The 18757-nt window shown below is 50.4% G+C and overlaps 1 protein-coding gene across 3 annotated transcripts; it reads right to left on the bottom strand.

Annotated features, from left to right (window-relative positions):
* Window positions 1-812: 812 nt before the first annotated feature.
* On the bottom strand, window positions 813-17958 carry LOC116629005 (NHS-like protein 2). Of its 3 annotated transcripts, none has more exons than XR_004298690.1 (5): window positions 16899-17958; window positions 13350-15677; window positions 11541-11673; window positions 9434-10714; window positions 813-1824 (listed from the first exon to the last, which is right to left on the bottom strand). XR_004298690.1 is itself a non-coding variant. In XM_032399297.1 (4 exons), the coding sequence occupies exons 1-4, from the start codon at window positions 17059-17061 to the stop codon at window positions 10390-10392; spliced, it is 2949 nt and encodes a 982-aa protein (XP_032255188.1). In that variant the 5' UTR covers window positions 17062-17958; the 3' UTR covers window positions 2384-10389. The 3 variants fall into 3 exon arrangements, 1 of the variants encoding a protein (XP_032255188.1); XR_004298689.1 differs by lacking the exon at window positions 813-1824 and adding an exon at window positions 2384-5003; XM_032399297.1 differs by lacking the exon at window positions 813-1824 and having other exon boundaries at window positions 2384-10714.
* Between the last annotated feature and the right edge of the window lie 799 nt (window positions 17959-18757).

The raw sequence follows: 18757 nt of genomic DNA, 5'->3' as shown, positions 1-18757 counted from the left end.
AGACAAGGATGTCGGCTGCAAGGGCCTCAGCTTTACATGCTTGGGCCAGTGGGGAACAGAGAACAAAGCTCCTTTCGGATGCGAGTTGACCCTGAAATATAGCTGTCCCTACCTGCATGGTGGGAGCACACCCTTTTTTGAGGGATGGAAGTGATCTGGGCCACATCTGGTGTTTTTTTGTTTTTTTTTTTTTTTGCCCCCAGCCCAGACTCACTCTGGTCTGCCCTGCTGGATGGCTTCATTGAGCCAGAGAACAAAGAGGGAGTGCATGCCCTGAGCACGGTTGCTATGGCAACCTCCTCCTCTCCGGAGCCTGGCAACGGGCTGCCCACTTCACCAGAGCCCCGCCTCGTCTGCGGCCCCTTGGTGCTGCCATAAGCAGTCGCATCTGAATCCCTGAGACGAAGTCCTTGAACACGAATTACCTGCCTGGGTAGCTTAGGTTTACCGCTGGGGGGGCCAGGTGCCTGCAAGACACCATGTCCTGCATTATGGGCTTTGGGCTCTCAGGGGTTTGTGAGAATCAGCCCCTCTGTGTGTGGGCCCCACACTTGTGTGGTCGGTGACACAGGCTCGCGACCTGGGCTTAGTGTCTGAATAAAGGCATCACTGCTACAATGAAAACCAGAGGGTGAAACGGAAAATGATTTTTAACAGAAACAATTTATTCTGAGAAGACACAAACAGCTCTAGCTTTATAAAGAATACACTTCAATTGCTGGTAGCAAGCCAGTATGGAATGCTGAAAGAAAGAAAGAAAGAAAGAAAGAAAGAAAGAAAGAAAGAAAGAAAGAAAGAAGAAAGAAAAAGAAAGAAAGAAAGAAAGAAAGAAAGAAAGAAAGAAAGAAAGAAAGAAAGAAAGAAAGAAAGAAAAGACAAAGAAAACCCTTTGTCATATCACCCCACAGAGGGCTTCCTTCCATTTTGTGTTAGAATTCTAAAAAGGATTGGGATGATGGTCTCTCCTAGTTTCTGCTGCTTCTTGAAATTTTTATTCAGGGACACTGTCTCATCACTGGGGGAATGGCTTTATCTCCGCCTTCCAGTTTAGGATACTGGTCTGTAAATTCCTGTCTCCCTTATTTTTCTTTAGCGCGTTGTTGGCACTTCGTAAGCCCTGCACGCTAACGTAAGAAAAGTCTGTCTGCTGACTTATGCACAGTAGGACTAGGCAACCCTCCTTCCTCGTTTTGCTTTTGGCAAGTGTAGCCCTTTCGCTGTCTTAGAGTTCAAGGCATAAGCCTGGTTGCCTTCCTCAGTCTGGCAATCTTCTTCTTTTTGATTTTTTTTATTATGATGTTCTGTTAGGCCCCATACATTCCATCATTAGTTTTTGATGCAGTGTTCCGCGATCCATTATTCGCGTACAACACCCAGTGCTCCGTGCAGTCTGGCAATCTTACACCAAAGGCAGAAAGAAACTGTTTCATGGATGTTTTCACATAGGGAGATCCTGAAAGGTACTCACGCCTCTGACTTTTTAAAATTTAGTTTTCAGTAACTGGGCAGATCCCTGGGCTCAAATGACAGGAAGCAAGCCGAAAGGTCCTAGGAGGCAATTTGCTTCGATAGGAAAAACTGCAGCCTCAGAAGTATGTCTGAGTGACCGAGTTCATATCGAATTAAAGTCCTAGCGCTCTGTACGTCAGCCTGTCCACAGTTGTCACAGAGGAGTTTCTTCAAATGGCTTCTTGAGAGAAGCCAGCACAAACCAGCCGAAAGAAGGTTTCAAAAGACAAGAAAAAAGGAAATGCCTCAGGAGCCACACACCATCCCCTTCTCCTTGACCAGACGTAGACCTGGACCAGAGAACTGATGAGAACACTGGACGGAGTGAGTGCGTGGGTGTGTGTGTGTGTGAGAGAGAGAGAGAGAGAGAGAGAGACATTAGTCAATGGGGGCCTTCACAGTCCCGGGGGAGAAACCATGCTCACACGCTCAGGCACCCGCCCTCGTCAGTCATGCCCCTCAGTGCTTCTATGAGCAAATGTGAAAATGCGAATCTGAGCTTTAGACTCCCAGGTGGCATGAGAAGTAGAGATGGGAGTGAGATGGAGAGAGTTGTGAGGAAACTTTAGGGAATCTTCTTCTTCTTCTTTTTTAAAGTAAGGTCTAGGCCCGATGAGGGGCTTGAACTCACAACCCCAAGATCAAAAGTCAGATGCTCTATGGACTGAGCCAGCCAGGTGCCCCTAGGGAATTCTTTTAAAGGTTCAGAAAGCAGGGACACCCGGGTGGCTCAGTGGGTTAAGCGGCTGCCTTCGGCTCAGGTCATGATCTCAGGGTCCTGGGATCGAGTCCCACGTCGGGCTCCTTGCTCAGCGGGGAGCCTGCTTCTCCCTCTCCCTCTGCCGCTTCCCCTGCTTGTGCTTGCTCTCTGTCTCTCTCTCCCTCTCTCTCTGGCAAATAAATAAATAAAATCTTTAAAAAAAAAAGGTTCAGGAAACAGGAGGCGGTGGTGTGCCGCATGCTTGCTGGGTGTGGTGCTGCATGGGGCATCCCAAGGAGTCCGTCCTGGGGCCTGGGGGCCCAAGAGGCAGGGGGTTTAGGCACGTAAACACTGTGGGCACAGAATACTTTCTATACCTTGTTGGTTTTCTTGCTGGGAATAAGTCTAGAACAGATCCAAATGGCATTATAGAGAATGGACACATGGATATTCTGGGTTTTAAAACCAACCATGGGAACCAAGAGGTCTGGTGATTTTCCTAGGAAATTGTAGACTGGACTGGAACCTCATGGCCTGGGCCACCAGACTTTCCAGAGACAGCCTTAAACTCACAATGACAATATGGGGCAGGGCAGGCCAGATGATCCAGGGCAGGGGTGCCCAGCCACAGTTTGGGAGACCAGTGATGGGACAAAAGAAATAAGAAAAGTCAGAAATCCGTTCTTCCCTGCCAGTTTACCCTAAACTCGAGGAAGAAGAGGCACATTAGATGACCAAGACAGGAGGTCTGGAAAAGTGAATGAAGGTTTCTACACCAAGGTAGTCAGTGAGAGAGAGACAGAGGGACAGAGAGACAGGGAGAAAGAGAGAAAGAAAGACCATGATGAAGAGCACCCCATTAAAGAGTCATGGGTTGACATATGCAGCCCTTTTCCACCCACTTCTGTGCAGACTGGTGTGACAGCGTAGTAAGTAGGTGGGAGGGTAGCGAGCCCCATCATCCAGCATACAATTTAGTTATCACATGGGGCCAGTCACAGAAATGCCTGTCCCAGAAGATTGTCCGGACCAGGGGTCAGTAAACTATGACAAGCAGGTCAAATCCAGCTTGGGGCTTTCTATGGCCCAAGAGCTAAGAATGGTATCTACATTTTTAAAGTGTGGTAAAACAAAGAAGAAAAGAAACAACGACAAAGAAGAATATGCTACAGAGACCACGTGTGGACGCCAAAACCTAAAGTACTTACTCTCTGGCCCTTTGCCAAAAAAGCGTGTCAACCCCCCGGGTCAAGATCCCACCAATCTCTGAGCATTCCTGAAAATGGAAACCAGAGGAGGTCCAGTAGAAACAAGGGAACGATGGAAATAACTGGAAATACCACTCCATGTGACTAGCATGGCCCTAAAGGGACACTGACTGCAGTTCCACAGAATAGTAAGGTATGCATGAACCATGGAAGGAAGCCCAAGAATAGCTAAAGAGAGAGTCACACTAGGCAAAGAATGTTCCAGAAAAGAGAATGCATGCAGAGCTCAGTACTGATTAGGGAATTCTGTAATTTTCTGGTAAGATGGAGATAGAGTTTGAGCCCAGGAATTGACATAACATCAAGTTAGGTGAAGTTTCTAGAACACAACTAAGGATCTCATGAGCATCTAACAGTCTGAAAATATCTCATAAAGTTTCAGAAGGGAAGGATAAAGTAGATTCTAGGAAAGCCTATACTGGTTTGCCCTACTTTAAATAAATACCAATTACAAAAGTTCACACTAAAAAGAAGTAGAGATATTAGGGGACATTGGATTTTTTGTTTTTCAAAAGAAGTCGCCAGAAGATTCCCCCACATAGGACGCTTCTCTACCAGAAAGTAGAATTTGATCTACAAAAATTCATTTTTCAAACATCTCTTAGGAAAAACAAAGTAGGGAACATATACTGAATTTGGAGGGGAAATGAATGTTTCTAAATTGAAAATGAGATTTGTCTTCAGATTCAACTAAAGAAATCTTGAGCATTTTCCCTTAAAGCATAGCTAATTAGTTCACTGAAATACCCGGGAAATTCATGTGTCGTAAAAGTAGAAGCCAGCCGTGGGTCCTCTCTAAATGCAGTGCTTTAAATGAAAACACACTGGGCCCAGAGGCAGGAGACCTGGGATTGAGGCCAGACCCTCCTACTGTGTACATGACCTCGTTTAAGTTATTTGACCTTTCTGGACCTCATGTGTGAAATGAGAGGTTGGTCCCTTTCAGTTCTAACATTCCGTGACTACAGATAAATATAGAAATAAGAGAAATACAACAACGTAGAAATAAGAAATATTCCCCAGAGTAAGCTTTGGAGTCGGTAGAAAAGAGTAGCAATGAAATATAATAAAAAGAATAAAATTTTAACTACTAGCCAGAGTTAATATATCTCATTTAAAAATTAATGAAAAGATTTGTCATTTACAGTTGATTGGGAGAAGTCAGGACATACAGACTGATATTTCATCACCATCATACATACAGAGGAAGAAATGAATTCAGTGTGACTTATACAATGAGCACAATGCTGCGTCCGCATGCATAACATCTTATAAAATTGGACATAAAAAAAAAAGCTGAACACCACATAAGGAATAAGTTCCTATAAAGCTTGGCATTAAAGAGAAGCTGAGAGGGGTTAACTGGCTGTTCCAGTTCAGATTTTGTTGGTGGATTTGTTGATATCAAATTTCACTATGTAGGCAAAATCTTAAAATCGGAGCCCTCGTCGAAAGCAGCCACCACGGTGAAGATAGGTATTTAAGGGTTGGCAATACCAAACAAACAGAATACTTCTTCCTTTTTCCTATTCGTGAATTACAAAAAAAAAAAAAAAAAAAAATTTAAACCTCTAAGCAGGTCAGATGTCCTGGCTAAGTCAAATCAAGGGTTTTGCAGGTTAAGCAAGTACGTTGATTCAATCTGATCGTTTCTTAACACCAGACAAATGTATACCTGACCAACACGAAAATATACATCACTTGGCCAGACACTGATCACTCTAAGGACAGAAGAAACGACGGGAAAAGCTGGAACCATTTGGATAGTCGTGGCTATAGTGATTCAGGGGCTTGACGAAGTAACGTCGCTGGAATACACACACACACACACATACATACATACATACATACATACATATCCCAGGGCTGCGGCTGCTGCTGCTGGTTCCGAGATTACACTCTGAGAACCACTGGCCTCGATTTTGGGCTTTGCTGAACAAACATATATACGTATTTCACACAACCCATTACTTATGCAAAAGTATTTTTGTTACACTTATTAAAAGCGCCTCAAATATTTGTCGCTAACCATTTACTACTGTATCCCTATATAAGTCTGTTTCAGAATATTCTAGAACTTTATTTCATGTCATTGTTTAAATTACAATTCTTGCTGCCCTTTGACGGAGGCAGCTGTTTGTACCTCTTTCCCACTCTCCTGTCCTCTTAAATCCCTAATATCTTCATGACTTAAAGCTGAAACACAAGCAAAGGCTTCGGAGGGACTGGGTGCTCTGGCAGAGATCTGGTCTCTCTCACACCAAGCGAAAGTGATAGCACAAAACATAAATAAGTGTAGGGGAAGCAGAGGCTTGTGGTCAGTAAAGCTGTACCTCCGGGAAATTTAATAATCACCACCAACACCAGGCGACCGACATCGATCAGACATTGATTGGAGTTTCACCTTTCACGAACAGGATGCAGTCTCACAAACCCTAACGCCTTGTGTTCTTTTACTAAAATGATTAGTATGACTTCCATTCGTGTAAAAACGTCACTGTACAATAGCGAGGATCTCGGCCTTTCGGGAGCCATTTCCGAGAGTCTCTTGGTAGATGTGGTCCCTTGGTCCCTTGTCCAAGAGGACAGCACTGGGGATCAGGACTATGTAGCCAACCACCGGCAATGTGATAAAATAATTCCAGGAGACTACAGCATTTTCTGTCTTCTGGAGTTAGCTGTCAGGGAATTTGGCCATTCCGTGGTGAAAAATACACTTCGGCAACTAATCAGTGCCTAACATTCTACAAGTAGAACTTCAATTCCTTTGGCTTAAGGCTTTTCCCCTGTTACAATGCAAGTGACCCTCAAAAAAGGTAGCATTAAGCCTTACAATGTCCAAGTAAAGGACTTCATCTCTTTCCTGAGAGCATGTTTTTCTGAGTGAGGAGAACAAACGAAGAGGCACTCAGGAGGGTTGGTTCTGGGAATCAAGGTCTGGGGAACATGGAGCAGAAAGAGGAGAGAGAGGGTCCCAGTGGCAGGCCTCCAACTTATCCACGATCTTGCTGAAGGGCTGCCCCTGTCTGCATCCCTACCGAAATGGGGGCTGACTTGCCAGTCGGAGCAGGTTACTTGGAAATCAACCATGTCTTCTGATCATATTGAAGGCTCTCTGATGTATAGGCATACAAAGGTTGAGAGCAGTGGAAAAAGAGATGGTAATAAGATATCTGGGGCAACGGCAGATAGGGAGTTATTGGAGGAACCACACTTGCGCTCGGGAAGAAGATAAACTGATATTTATAGAGTGCAAAGAGCAGGGCTGGCCCGAGGGTAAGGCACGGCGCGGCCCCGAGAGCGGGCGCCTCATTCACCTCACTCTGGTCCTGGCCCTGGCAGATCCGATTACAGTGAAAGCTTTCTACTGTGTTTACACACTTGGTGAAGATGGAAGGCTACTCCTCTGGTGAGGAACAGAGCCCTGGCCATGAACTCGTCTTTTTTTAGGGGATGATTTGTTCGTGAGGAAGAGGGCAGGTGCATGGACACATCTGCTCAGACAGACAGGTACAGTGGGATCATGAGCTGATCCGTGTCATCTAGAGAGTTAATTAAGATGGATGTCCGGTGAAATGGGCATTGTCAGCCTTGTAGAATCTCCTCCATCTTTGCACACTCGAAGTAATGCCCTCGGACCAACTGGTCGACTTGTGGTCATTAGGCTAAGGTGAACTATTTCGCTGCCTGTGGTCCCGCCTCCTGAAAGGGTATGCGATAGGCTAGGGATGCAGGTCATGGGAGTTGGGGCTGAGGGACAAGTTGGGGCCCGGTGGGAGGCCCAGGAGAGAGATGAGGCAGGCAAAGGAGGGGAGGCACCAACGAGGCTTCCTGTTGTACCAAGAATGGCTTGCTCTCTCCCCTCAACATTTGAACCACAAATACGTAATCAACACCCACCTAGAGCAAAGCACTCTTAGCTACTCATTAACCAATCCTGGGGATGACTCTCTTTACTCGTGACTAGACTGAGGTCAGCCTAGCAGAGCCACCTGCTGCTACTGGCTGGAATCAGAGCAAACCAGAAGGATGGAAACAACTTGAAATGGAAGCTGACCTCCTGGGGCCAACTTCATTTCACTTGAACCCCTTCTGATTTCCACCTTCAAAACCTGTTATCATTATTATCTGCACAAGTAACAGAGGCAGCAGGAGGTTCTCTGAAAGCCTGCCTGGAGGGGCTTGCAGCCTGTCTTCTCTAGCCTTAGCAAGTAGGGGTACAAGGCAGCAAACACCGTGCTGTGTGCCTCGGTGGGAGAGAGAGCTGGTGTTATGATAATCACAGGGGTGAGAGATGTTGAGTGTTAAGAGCAGGAAAGATGTTTGGTCTTACGGTCCTCAATGACTAACAAATTCTACAGTCTGGCTGTTTGTTTGGGATTAGGTCCCCTGCTGCAAAATATTAAAGGAACATTTCTAGTCCTCGGTGTTCCCTCTGGCCATACAATCACTGCCCCAAATCCTCTTGTGCTAATGAGAAACACCACCGGGAATTTCAGGGCCATAATAATGATGCAGAAGACGTTATAAAAATCCCAGGTATACAGACTACCATAGAGGAAAGCAAGACTCAAGGAAACGTTAAAACATAAAGGTGTCCGGTCATTCAGCTTTAGAACCTTTTGGGAAAACCACCAGAGATAGCAAGGCGAGCGGAGAGGCGAAACCCACTAGAAGTAGCAAACGAGAAGCTTCCAGAAAAATCAGCAAAAGTAACAAATCCTATACTATGTGAGTCTCGTATTCGGCTTCAGAGTTGAGCTGTTCAAAGTGCTTCCCCAGGAGAAGGCCCTGGAAGCCTTTCACTTTTGTTAGGCCAAAGCACAAACACCCCTTCACTTCCCTACGGAGGAAAATATTTCTGTCTTTTGGAATGCTGAGGCTGGGGCAGACGAGTGTGGCATTCGTATGTAAATTCAGGCCAGGAATGAGTCTATTTGATGTCAGGCAAACCCCCTGAAATTCGATCAGGGCCTTCGAACCAAATAGTTGGGATGCTTTCGAAAGCAACTGGGTTCTCGCGGCTTATTACTTTAAGTGGCCTCTGCCTAAACCAGGGGCAAGTGCGGATCGCGCAGAAGTTGGTGAGGCCGGCCTGTACTCAGAAGTCCGGAATTCAGAACTGTACCAACCCAGGGCCTAGGCTGAAGGCTTCTAAGCGGCTTCCGAGTCTCCTCAGCTCTCAGGGTAGCTTTTCAGCTGCTCTGCCTGCTAGAGTGTGGGCCCTGGAGCTAAGAGCTTGCTTCTCATTGGTGAGCAAGGCGGCCTATCAAAATCAAGAACTGCTTGTCTCTGGGGCAGTTTTTGCAGCCTCCAGGAGGTTGGCCAATGAATCCGTTGGTGGGGGGATGGCAGTGGTGAAGGAGGAAGGGGTCCAGGAAGCAGGCTACAATTTCCTTTGACTTTTCTTTTCCCTTCTTGGGAACGTGGACAATTAACCCTCCATGACTGGTCAGCCAGTTTTTGTTCAATGCGTCGTCTGTTTTTTCCCCCCAACCTCCCAGCGACCAGACATACGAAAATCAAATGAATCACTGCTCTTGACCTGTTTAGAAAATTGAACTGACAAGAATAGTTAGTGCCTGTAAGCTTGTGTGTTTGTGGGAGGGGGGTCACGGGGATTGTTCTGGGGCTCTGTCAGCACCCTATTTTCCCCAGACCATCCACTCCCCCACAGCATAGTTAACTGAAAGTTGGTCACAAGGTGGAACCTAAATGGCCAAAAAAAAAAAAAAAAAAAAATTAGCCCTTTGTGTGTGTGTGTGTGTGTGTGTGTGTGTGTGTGTGTATGTTATGGGCCACAGCAACTTGCAAGGCAGGCTTTTAGGTTTTGGATATATCCTTTTTTAGTCCATACATTCTCGGTTTGGGAACAGAATAAGACCTCCTTTAACCCAAACAAAAGCAACCACAAACCACAATCTAAACTGAATGGAGGTGGACAAGTTACACTTACTTTCTCTCCTCCTTGAGCCTTTGATGATGCTGTTCCTTCAGCTAATTACTTCCTGTAATGAAGGTTATATGCAAATGAAACGAGGGTTCTTAGAATGCAGCCTGAGCTGGGCACCGATCCTAGCTCTCATTGTGGACAGACCCTTGGAGAATGTCACGGCGCACGCGCGCGTGCGAGTTGCCTCGGCTAGATCTGAGAGAACGCATGGCTGCCTCGTTTGCTGGCTGAACTTGGTTCATCCAAAGCAACCCAGTCCTGACTTTTCCTAGCTAAAGGGGGAGGGGGGGGTCTACATGTTTATCGGAACTCATCACCCTGTTCTCCGCGTAGACAATCCAACTGAAAAAGGCATGAATTTCAAGACAGAGTCACATTCATATTTTGCATGACAAAAGCCAGCCAATCAACCCCATGCTGAAATAAGTGTACACCCGCAAGCCTCTCTGAGGGGGGCTTCGGAGAGCAAGACTGTGGTTTGAAGAGGCCTCAGAGTCTTTCTGCTTCTCTACACAGGGCCATCAAGGCCTTGCCCGGAAAGTGAATAATCGGAAAACCCCCAGTCTCGGCAGCCCCAGTCGGCCCCCACACTGTGCCCCTCGGTGACAGGAGTCAGGGACGGAGCAGCCCGGTCAGTGACCGAAAAGACAGCACAGGTGCCCTTGCGCCTGAGAATTTCTCCTCAGGGCACAGCACTGGGGGGAAAGAAGGAGAAAATCTGTAGTCAGTAATGGCAAGATCGTTACACGTATGACAATGCGAAATGTCCGAAGGTGATTAAAGTGCCTGATGATTTCAGTTCTAGGTCGAGTGGCCTCTCTCCTGCTGTCCAGGGGGTGAATGAATGGAAAGGACAAGTAGGCTCTTCTGTTATTTCCACGACTCCTTTTTCAAACCCTTTCTCTTCCCCTTCGTCTACTCAAGTCTGGTGACTAAACCCTGTTTGCTGAACCCGGGCCTTAGGTACTGGGGTTATCGGTGGTTTCGTAGTCTTTTGAAAATTGTGCAATAATTCTCCGAGCCAGTGGGTTAGTGGTCTTCAGCAGTTCGGCTGCCGAGGGGCGGGACTTTGGAGTCGCCTTGCTTCCCCTCTTCTGTAGCAAGGCCTTGAAGTCATCGTTTCTGCCAGCATCTAGATTGGCACCGCCGCTTGACCCGGGAGGGGTAGCTGACTCACCGACCGGAGAATCAGCTGGGTTCTTTACTGGCGAATGCGAGCTTGGTCTGCCGCCGCCGGCAAAGGCCTCCCCAGGCTCTTTCCAGCCAAGCAGCTTTCTTTTGGACCTAAATAAGAGAAAGTTTGCTCTGAGTGAATTCAACGCGGCAGACATTTTCCTAATGCTTCATATAACTTCCTGAAGGCCAGTGACATGACCTGGGAGCCTCACGGAGCAGCCTTGCGAGCAGTTGCGCTGACCAGCGCGCGCTCTCTCTCTCTCTCTCTCTCTCTCACTAGCTGCTAAGTCCTCAGAGTCCCCTGTTTGGCTCCCTGCCTGTACCCTCCTTTCAATACCCACAGCTGGAGGGCCTGCAGGCTCGACCATGCCCTGGTTCTGGGACCCAGGAAGAATTTAAGGAGTCAAGGCTTGTAGCTCGGTGACTCGGATTCAAGAGAGCCCGAGGGAACGGGCCCTCCCGCAGCCCTGACAACTGGGCTCTTTCTAGTTTTTCTCACCACCAAGCCCCTGCTCTGTGCCCCTGTCCAAGAACGGGGGTCCCCGTCCGGTCCCCCTTTGCCTACGTTCCTGCTCTGACACCCGGCTCGGTGCCCCACCGCGCTTCTTGCTGAGATGGGTTTGGTACAAGGAATGCTGTGAAGGGTTAAATGTCTCTGTCTGTAGACAGAGCTGCAGAGAGCAGATGGAGCCACAATAGGCCTGCGGTTGCTAGGAGACGAGGGGCCTCTCACTCGGCACCTGGTCCTCCCTTCCCGGCCCCTCCTCCACGTCACCCAAAGATGTCAGCGAACTGCATCTGCGAGGCCTGGCACTGCCGTTCCCATGTGTGGGTATCTGCACTTAGTCTCCAGCTTCAGTGCTCATGGCTGCTTAGAGGGCTCAAAAGGGAAGGCATTAAGGAGACGTTAGGAATTAAGAAAATGGGTCTAGACCTGTGTATCACAGTAAACAAATCTTCCGTTGTGCGAGAAGCCACAAACACGTCCTCATCGTCTTCGGCGATCCATTCGGCTGTTTTATCGCTGATTACACTTTTTTCTTCAGTGCTTGGTTCTGCAGAGCTCCCTAGGCGTAAGAACCAGAAGGAATTAAATACTTGGCCCACAGGAGTTAGGACAAAGCACATTCTCACCCGTGTACCTCATTTGATGTTCAAAGCAAGTCTGAAAGGACTGCTGGGCAGAGACCCTTAATGTCTCCGTTTTGCAGAGGAACACGATGTTCAGAAGATTCATGTTTTGGCCAAGGTGGCCTGAGTGGTGAAAATCAGCATGGGTCCTTATTTTCTCATGCCTTTTCCATTACAACAGGTTGCCAGAGCATTTTCTTGCTTTGAATGCATCATTTTTAAAAATCAAAAAAGCTGAGAGTAATCTAAAGCAATGACTCAACCAGTAGGTGGGAGCAGGACCTATCTGAATCTCAGAGGGAGCCTGTGGAGTTTGACAAAGCATATTCTAAAATTACCTGTGGGCTTTGATTTGTTTGCCTGTTCTAGTCCCTATGATTTAACTTCTGTTGAAAGTCCAAATCAGCTTAAGGAAGGTCATAAGATGTTGTTTTTTTGTTTTGTTTTGTTTTGTTTTAAGATTTTACTTATTTATCTGAGAGAGGAAGAGAGAGAGAGCGCATGGGGTGAGGGAGGAGCTGAGGGGGAGGGAGGGGGACAAGCAGACTCACAGACTCTGCACTGAGCAAGGAGCCCGACGATGCGATGTGGGGCTTGACCCCAGGACCCCAACATCTCAGGATCATGACCTGAACAGAAACCGTGATGGAGCCACCCAGGTGCCCCAGGGAGGTGATAAGAATTTGATGTTTGGTGTTAAGGGTTCAAAAAAAGGATGAGAAACACGGATGGATGTGGAGGACAATCTATTAAGTGAAATAGGCGGTCCACAAAAGACCAGTGCGGTGTGATTCCACTTACACGAGCTCCCTAGAGAGAGGCAAATTCATAGAGACAGAAAGTAGAAGAGTGGTTGCCAGCGGCTAGGGGGAGGGAACGGTGGTGAGTTATTGTTTAATGGGTACAGACTTCAGTGTTGCAAGATGAAGAGCGCTCTGGAGATGGTAAATTTCACGTTAGGTGCATTTGACCGCAATGGAAACAAGAAAGGGGCATGAAAAAAAAAAAAAAGACCCCCAAAAAGGACGAGAAACATTATCTAGCCTAGTCTTATTGTCCTGGGAAGAGCCAGCCTCAAAGAATCCCAGCAAGTGAGCGCCCTTTCCTCTAGAAAGCACTAAGAAAGGGTGCCGCTGGAAACCTATGCTATTGTTTCAGAAGCCTGCGAGCGGGCCGTCGCACGGGAACTCAGCCTGGGAGGGTACTGAGTCCCGTGCGTGAAACTAAATTCAGCGTGGCTAGAGAAAAGTGCTGTCCAATGAGGCAGAGAGAGAGTTCCTAGGGCGGGGGATGCGTGCCTGACTAGGCAGATGGGCTCCTAAGGTCCTAGGGTGCTAAGACCTAGTTTGATTTTATTCTCTCAGTCCTTGGGGGTTCCAGGGTGGACCGGCCCAAAGTGGGCCTTGGAGATCCATCCCTGCCTGGGTCGCTCCTGATCCCAAGGGCAGCGAGGCCTCTTTGGAAGAACCCCAACCCTCAAGAGATGCCTCCTACTGACCCGGCTGTCCTGGACTCAGGATCATTATTGGGGGGCATCTGCTTCCGTCTCTGGCACTCTATGCTCACCGTCATCTTTCCTGGGATTGAAAGGAAAAGCCAGCAGTTTACTAACCTAGAGGACTTGCCTCCCTTTCACCCTCGGCCTGCAGTGGTGAAGTCGTCCTCGTACCAGGGGACTGCGGGTGGTCACTGGTGGGGGGACCCTTGGCTTCTTCCTGCAGGGTGATGATGGGGCTGAGAGGCAGCCTCGGTTCGGCCCCGTACGCCTCCATGTGAGCCGTGGGTGAGGTGAGAGGCAGGTACAGCACGCTGGGCTTTTTGGGGACGGGAGGTGGGATCTTGCCTTTCTTCCTCTCCGCTTCCTCCTGGCTCTGGAGGCTGATTCTTTCAGGCAGGGCTCTCGCCTTGGGGCCCCCGTCCTCCGTGGTGCCCTGGGGAGGTTGCTGTGTTCCTGAGAAGAAAGCACCAGAGGAACTGGCAAAAGGTGTGAAAGCGAGAGACGAGGGCGCTGGCGGCTCCCCGGGGCTTCTGCCCTCGGGGAAGCTGGAGGGCTTTGGTTTCCGCACCACCGTGTAGATGTCTTGAGGGAGTGGCCGCGTGTGTTGCATTGAGCTCTTGGGGGTCATAGCCAAGGTCGGCGAGGTGAGTGTGTACTCCTCGGGGACCGATGGTGGCTTGTGGACCAAGCTCGGAGGCCTTCGGGCCACGGGGGGCTTCTCGGCTATGGGGGGTTTCGTCTTTCTCTCTGGCAAGGTGAAGACTTCCGCTCCTGTGTCCTCAGCATAGTCCGGGCTCTCGATGTCATCTTCCGGCTCAGACTTGCTGACTGACCTCAGGCGCACGGAACGGAGGTCGGACTGAGTGACCATGGGCATGACGGGCTGGTTGGGGCTCGTTTTCTGGGCCAGCTTGGCCCCAAAATTTGTATCTGAGTGATGTCGGCTCACCTTGGTTTTGGTCCGGATGGAGATACTCATCCCGGACAGATCCAGGTTGGCTGAAGAGGTCAACGGCAGGTCAAACGACAGCCGAGACTTGGAAAGTTTCTCCATCGGTGAGGTCGGAGGCAGCGACGACTTCCTCTCGGGTACCACCGGACGCACCCGGACGCCGCCACTCAGAGGGGGCAGGTGGCCCAGGGTCAAGGACATGGAGACGGTGGGCGTTGGTGTCTCCGACTGGCTGGAGTATCCACTGGAGGGTGACATCAGCCCGGTGGGCCTTCCTGGGGAGGATACTTCCCTGGCCTCCACCTCGATGGAGAGTTGGGAAGGTGTCGTGGCTCTGGACGTGGAAGGGGAGGCGAGAGACTCTGAGCTGCCCTGAACTTGGGTGCACTCGATGACCGTGGTGCCGGTGGCAGTGCTGGAGCTGGACAAGGACTGGTAGGTGTCGCCGGACTTCCAGTCAGCCAGATACCAGTGCTGGGAGAGTTGTGTACCTTCCGGATCTTTGACGGTTGGCACAGCTGGGTGACCCTGAGCATCGGGGTGGGATGAGGGACGTCCTTGGTGTTCCAAGGAGAGGCAGAGGCTCCTGGGCCTCTGGTCCTTGGGCAGCGCTGACCCACCTTCCGGCGAGAGGGCTGGCTCATCTTTGACCAGCGAGACACTGCGCATGGGTGGGGACGGCTTCTTTTTGGCCTTCCGGAGCGAGATACTCTTGGATCTCTGCCTCCTGTGCTGGGCCTCCTGTTGGGCGCTAAGGGAGGCGATGTTGTCGGCACTGTTACTGCCCTCAGAACTCGTACTGGCGTAAGGCAGGGCGCAGGCCTCACTGGCCTTCTGTTCCTCCTTGTAGTCCACATCCGCGGCACCCGAGTCCGTGGGCACAGACAGAGACCGCTCCCGGAACCTGCTGGACCCCCCTGGGCCTGTCTCCAGCCTTGAGGTACCACTGGTGAGGAGGCCGATCTTGGAGGGTCGCTCTGATGCTTGCCTTCGTTGAGTAGGGTGCTCAGAGTAGCCAGCTGACCCACTGCATCCTGCAGGGTTATCACGAGTGACAAGGAGGGTAGCGGCCTCCTTAGGAACTAGAGGCGGCAGCGCGTGCAGAGGGACCCAAGCGTTGCCCGAGGAAGGATCTCTTCCGTTTTCACCCACTCGATTGCTCTGGTTGGCGGCACTTGGAGTCATGTAGGTAAAAGTATCTCCCTTCCAGGAAGCAGAGAATGTCGATTCTGTCGGCCCGTTGCAAGAACTGGGGACGCTGTACACCATTCCTATGCTCTCCATGCCCGGGGGTTTGGTGACACCGCGCACTTGGAGCGGTTCCTCCGGGTCACTAGAAGGGCTCCTCAGTCCTGGGGAGGTGAGATTTGGGAACTGAACTTCCTGACCAACTGCCACTCTTCCATGCACACCTTCTGGGGCCGAATGACTGGGCCTGATGTCCGAGGTGGCGGTGCGGGCCACGCTGCCGGCCGGCCTGTTGCCGTGACCTGGGGAAGGTAAACACAGAGAGTTAGTGCTGCCGCCAGGGATCCCCCTTGAGGTCCTCGTCTCGAGACAGGTGCACCAAAGTTTTGCCAAGAAGCATCTGCCAACAGCTTGGTCAGGATTCCTTGGTTCTTCCTCTCCCGAGATGAGGATGCTGGGGAAGTTGGGTCCTTGCCCATCACCACATGGTGAGTCACGGGGTGCCTTGCCCTTGAATTGTCCAGGAGGCTGCCAAAGCCTTGCCGGCTTTAATTATTCCTTTTAGAGCTCAAGTGGCGTGTGGGGCTACCTGGATTTTTTTTTTTCCCCCCCGAGCTTTCAGCCCAGGCTCACGAACGATCCCAGACCTCAGTGCTCCTCCTCTCCTGAGACGAGAGCGGGGGCTGTGGACCTGCCAAAGGACAGCGCCGTGGGACTTCCAGCCCCGGCAATGAATCTGGAGGATGCCACGGGCGGCAAGTTCAGAGCCTGGTTGCGTTTCTGGCACCTGGCCCTTTTTAGCTTTGCCACACGCGAGGGACTTGGGATGACCCACAGATGTGGGGAAACAATTCCGATGTCCAAAATCCCCAAAGGTTTTCTCATCCACAACAATCCTTACTGTCACATTATTGCTGCTACGACTATAATAAATTTATAAGAGCAACCACCATTCGTTGAACACCCACTATGCACCGGGCGCATGGTAGGCCCATTACATGTAACAGCTCTAATCCGCACAACTCCGCCAGCTTGGTGTTGTTATCCCCAATTTACAGATGAAGGCGCTGAGGCTCAGAGAGGTGATGCAAACTGGCCAAGGCCTCATGGTTTTAGTAAGTGGAGAGGCCGGGACTCGCATCCACATCTCTCTGGTCTGCGCCCTTTGGCTGGCCTCCATTTAGTAGCAGTAATGGTTCTGTTAGGATGGTGCTTTTCATGATGATTCCTGCCTTGATCTATATGCCTAAATCTGACACATACGGCTATATTCCATGTAGAATGGGAAACAATAACATAATGAATTTATTAGCCTGGGAAACCTGCTTTCCATATTCAGTTGACGCTCTTGACAAAGGGCCCTTGGTTATCCTTAATTACCACATGGGTTTTTTTTTTTTAGGACATCCAAAGCCCCCCCCCACGCACACGCACATGCACGCACTCTGAATTATTCCTGGGGGGCAGGGCTGGTAGAAGTGAACAAGGGGAAGGGTCTGGGGCATCAGCTGTGGTGGGGTCACCTTGGTCTCGCTGGGAAAAGTTAGAGAATCCAATAATGGTCCGCCTCCGCCTCAGGGTGGATTTGGGGTTCACGGCTGTCTCTGTGTTAAACAACGAGTGTCGCAAACTTGCGTGTTTATCAAACTGTTGCCCTGTAGCCAAAATAAAGACACTTGGGTGCATCCTGGTTTCTGTTTACAGCACAGTGGAAATCAGTCTGAGGTGCACAGAGGGGATGATGGCAGTAGCGATGAGCATGAACAGAGTCCAGGCAAGTGGCCCTTCTTCCTCATCCCTCCCAATTTGGCCCCGGGCACCCGCAGCCCCAAGACATACATGTGGGCTTTCACAGGTCGCACCCTGGGTCACCTGCGAGTCCTAGGTGGCCGAGAGCCAGGGCTTTCAACCCTGGCTGCATATCAAATCCAACTGAGCAGCTTTTGAAACCCTAGTATCTGAACCCCATCAAGGACACTGAAATCTTGGGCTGTAGGACCCCGATAGAAACATTTTTCTTGAATTCCCCGGATGACTGATCATTCAGATGTGCAGCCCGGGGTGAGAACCACTGGAGTAGAGAGACAGGTTGAGACTAGATGTTGCTTGATTGTAATCGTTTCTCAAAGAAAGCCTTTGTATGGGCCAGTAAGGACAGGGCCTCCAAGAAGCTGCCCCACTGGCCCCCCACCATCCAGGAAGCAGCCTGCTAGTCTGTCCTCCAGTCACCTGATCACATTTTATCAACGTTCACCCCTGTGTAGTGATTGAGATCTATTTCTCTCGAAACCCTGGGTCAGTCTTTGCTCCAGGGGAATTGCTGGGGCAGGGGTGGGGTGAGGCACGCTGTTCCCCGCGCTGTCTCTCATTCCGCAGCGACAGCGGGCTCACCAGACCCTCCCCTCTCGGCCCCGTGGCTGCATATGTAACCCACTGCCCACCCTGCCCCCAGCAAGGGGCTCTGCGGGCAAAACTCAGGGCCAGGCTCACTGAGAGTAAGGTGGAAGTTTAAAGACAAAGCGCCCGCCTTCACTTGGCGAGTCTCTTCCCGGCCCTCATTCCTCCTGGTGCATCTCCCTAGGCTCTGAGCTCTGCCTCTGATTTGCCGAGGGGATGCGGGTGGCGCCGAATGCCCCCATATTCAGGGAGCGCTACCACACGTGGCCAGACCTGCCCTCATGGCCTTCAGCAACTTTTTCTCCAGCATACCACTGGCCAGTGCTGGCTCCCAGGGGGCCCCTGGTCCCTTTAAGTTAGGAGGGCTTCATTTCATCAGGTCGCTGGCCCTATCTCCTTCTGAAATGACGGACCCTCCTCCTCTTCCACGTACAGCTGGTGGAGTGTGGAGCATGAGTTAATAACGGGCATGGTCTAGGGTGCCCTGTGCTCCCAAATCACAGCCAGCCGAGCCGCATTTGCCTTGGTCTCTTTCTATTACTTCCCTTCTCAAACACTTGCCGCACAAGGTGAAGAAGCCCACCTCTCTAGCAGACCGAGTTTCTACTGCGAGTGCCACGAGGCCCCAGCTCTGTGTCCCTGGTGGGATCCTCCCTCTGACCACCAACACTACAAACCTCACACTTCGACTCCGACTCCTATCTGGGTGCTACCAAGCTGGCTTCTGGCACAAGAAGTTCTCTCTCCCCAAACGAAACCTAGCTCACAAACTTTAAGTTCCCACGGACGTTCCGAAGAGCCCACACATTCACAGAGTCCTAGCGTTTTCCGTTAAGAGGAATTTGTTTGCTCTCAAAGGGGCTCGGTTAGCGTGGCAGTGCCAGGAGAGAGTGAAGAAAGAGCAGTGAGAGCCCCCTCGCCTGCATGCCTCCATTCCTCCCCCCCCGCCCCCCCCCCCCCCCCCCCCCCCCCCCCCGCCGCCCCC

The sequence above is a fragment of the Phoca vitulina genome, unplaced genomic scaffold (assembly GCF_004348235.1).
Source record: "Phoca vitulina isolate PV1807 unplaced genomic scaffold, GSC_HSeal_1.0 scaffold173, whole genome shotgun sequence".
NCBI classification, from domain to species: domain Eukaryota; kingdom Metazoa; phylum Chordata; class Mammalia; order Carnivora; family Phocidae; genus Phoca; species Phoca vitulina.
Note: the sequence above shows the minus strand (reverse complement) of the source record. Positions and strands in the feature narration are given on the sequence as shown.

Excerpts from the sequence above, each read along its gene's own strand:
- LOC116629005 (XM_032399297.1), bottom strand. The coding sequence starts at position 17,061 with ATGCACCCAAGTGTCTTTATTTTGGCTACAGGGCAACAGTTTGATAAA. Across the intron at positions 15,678-16,898 it reads CTTTTCCCAGCGAGACCAAG|GTCACGGCAACAGGCCGGCC; the intron begins GTGACCCCACCA and ends TACCTTCCCCAG. Across the intron at positions 10,715-11,540 it reads TTGTTTACTGTGATACACAG|GTCCAAAAGAAAGCTGCTTG; the intron begins GTCTAGACCCAT and ends TCTCTTATTTAG.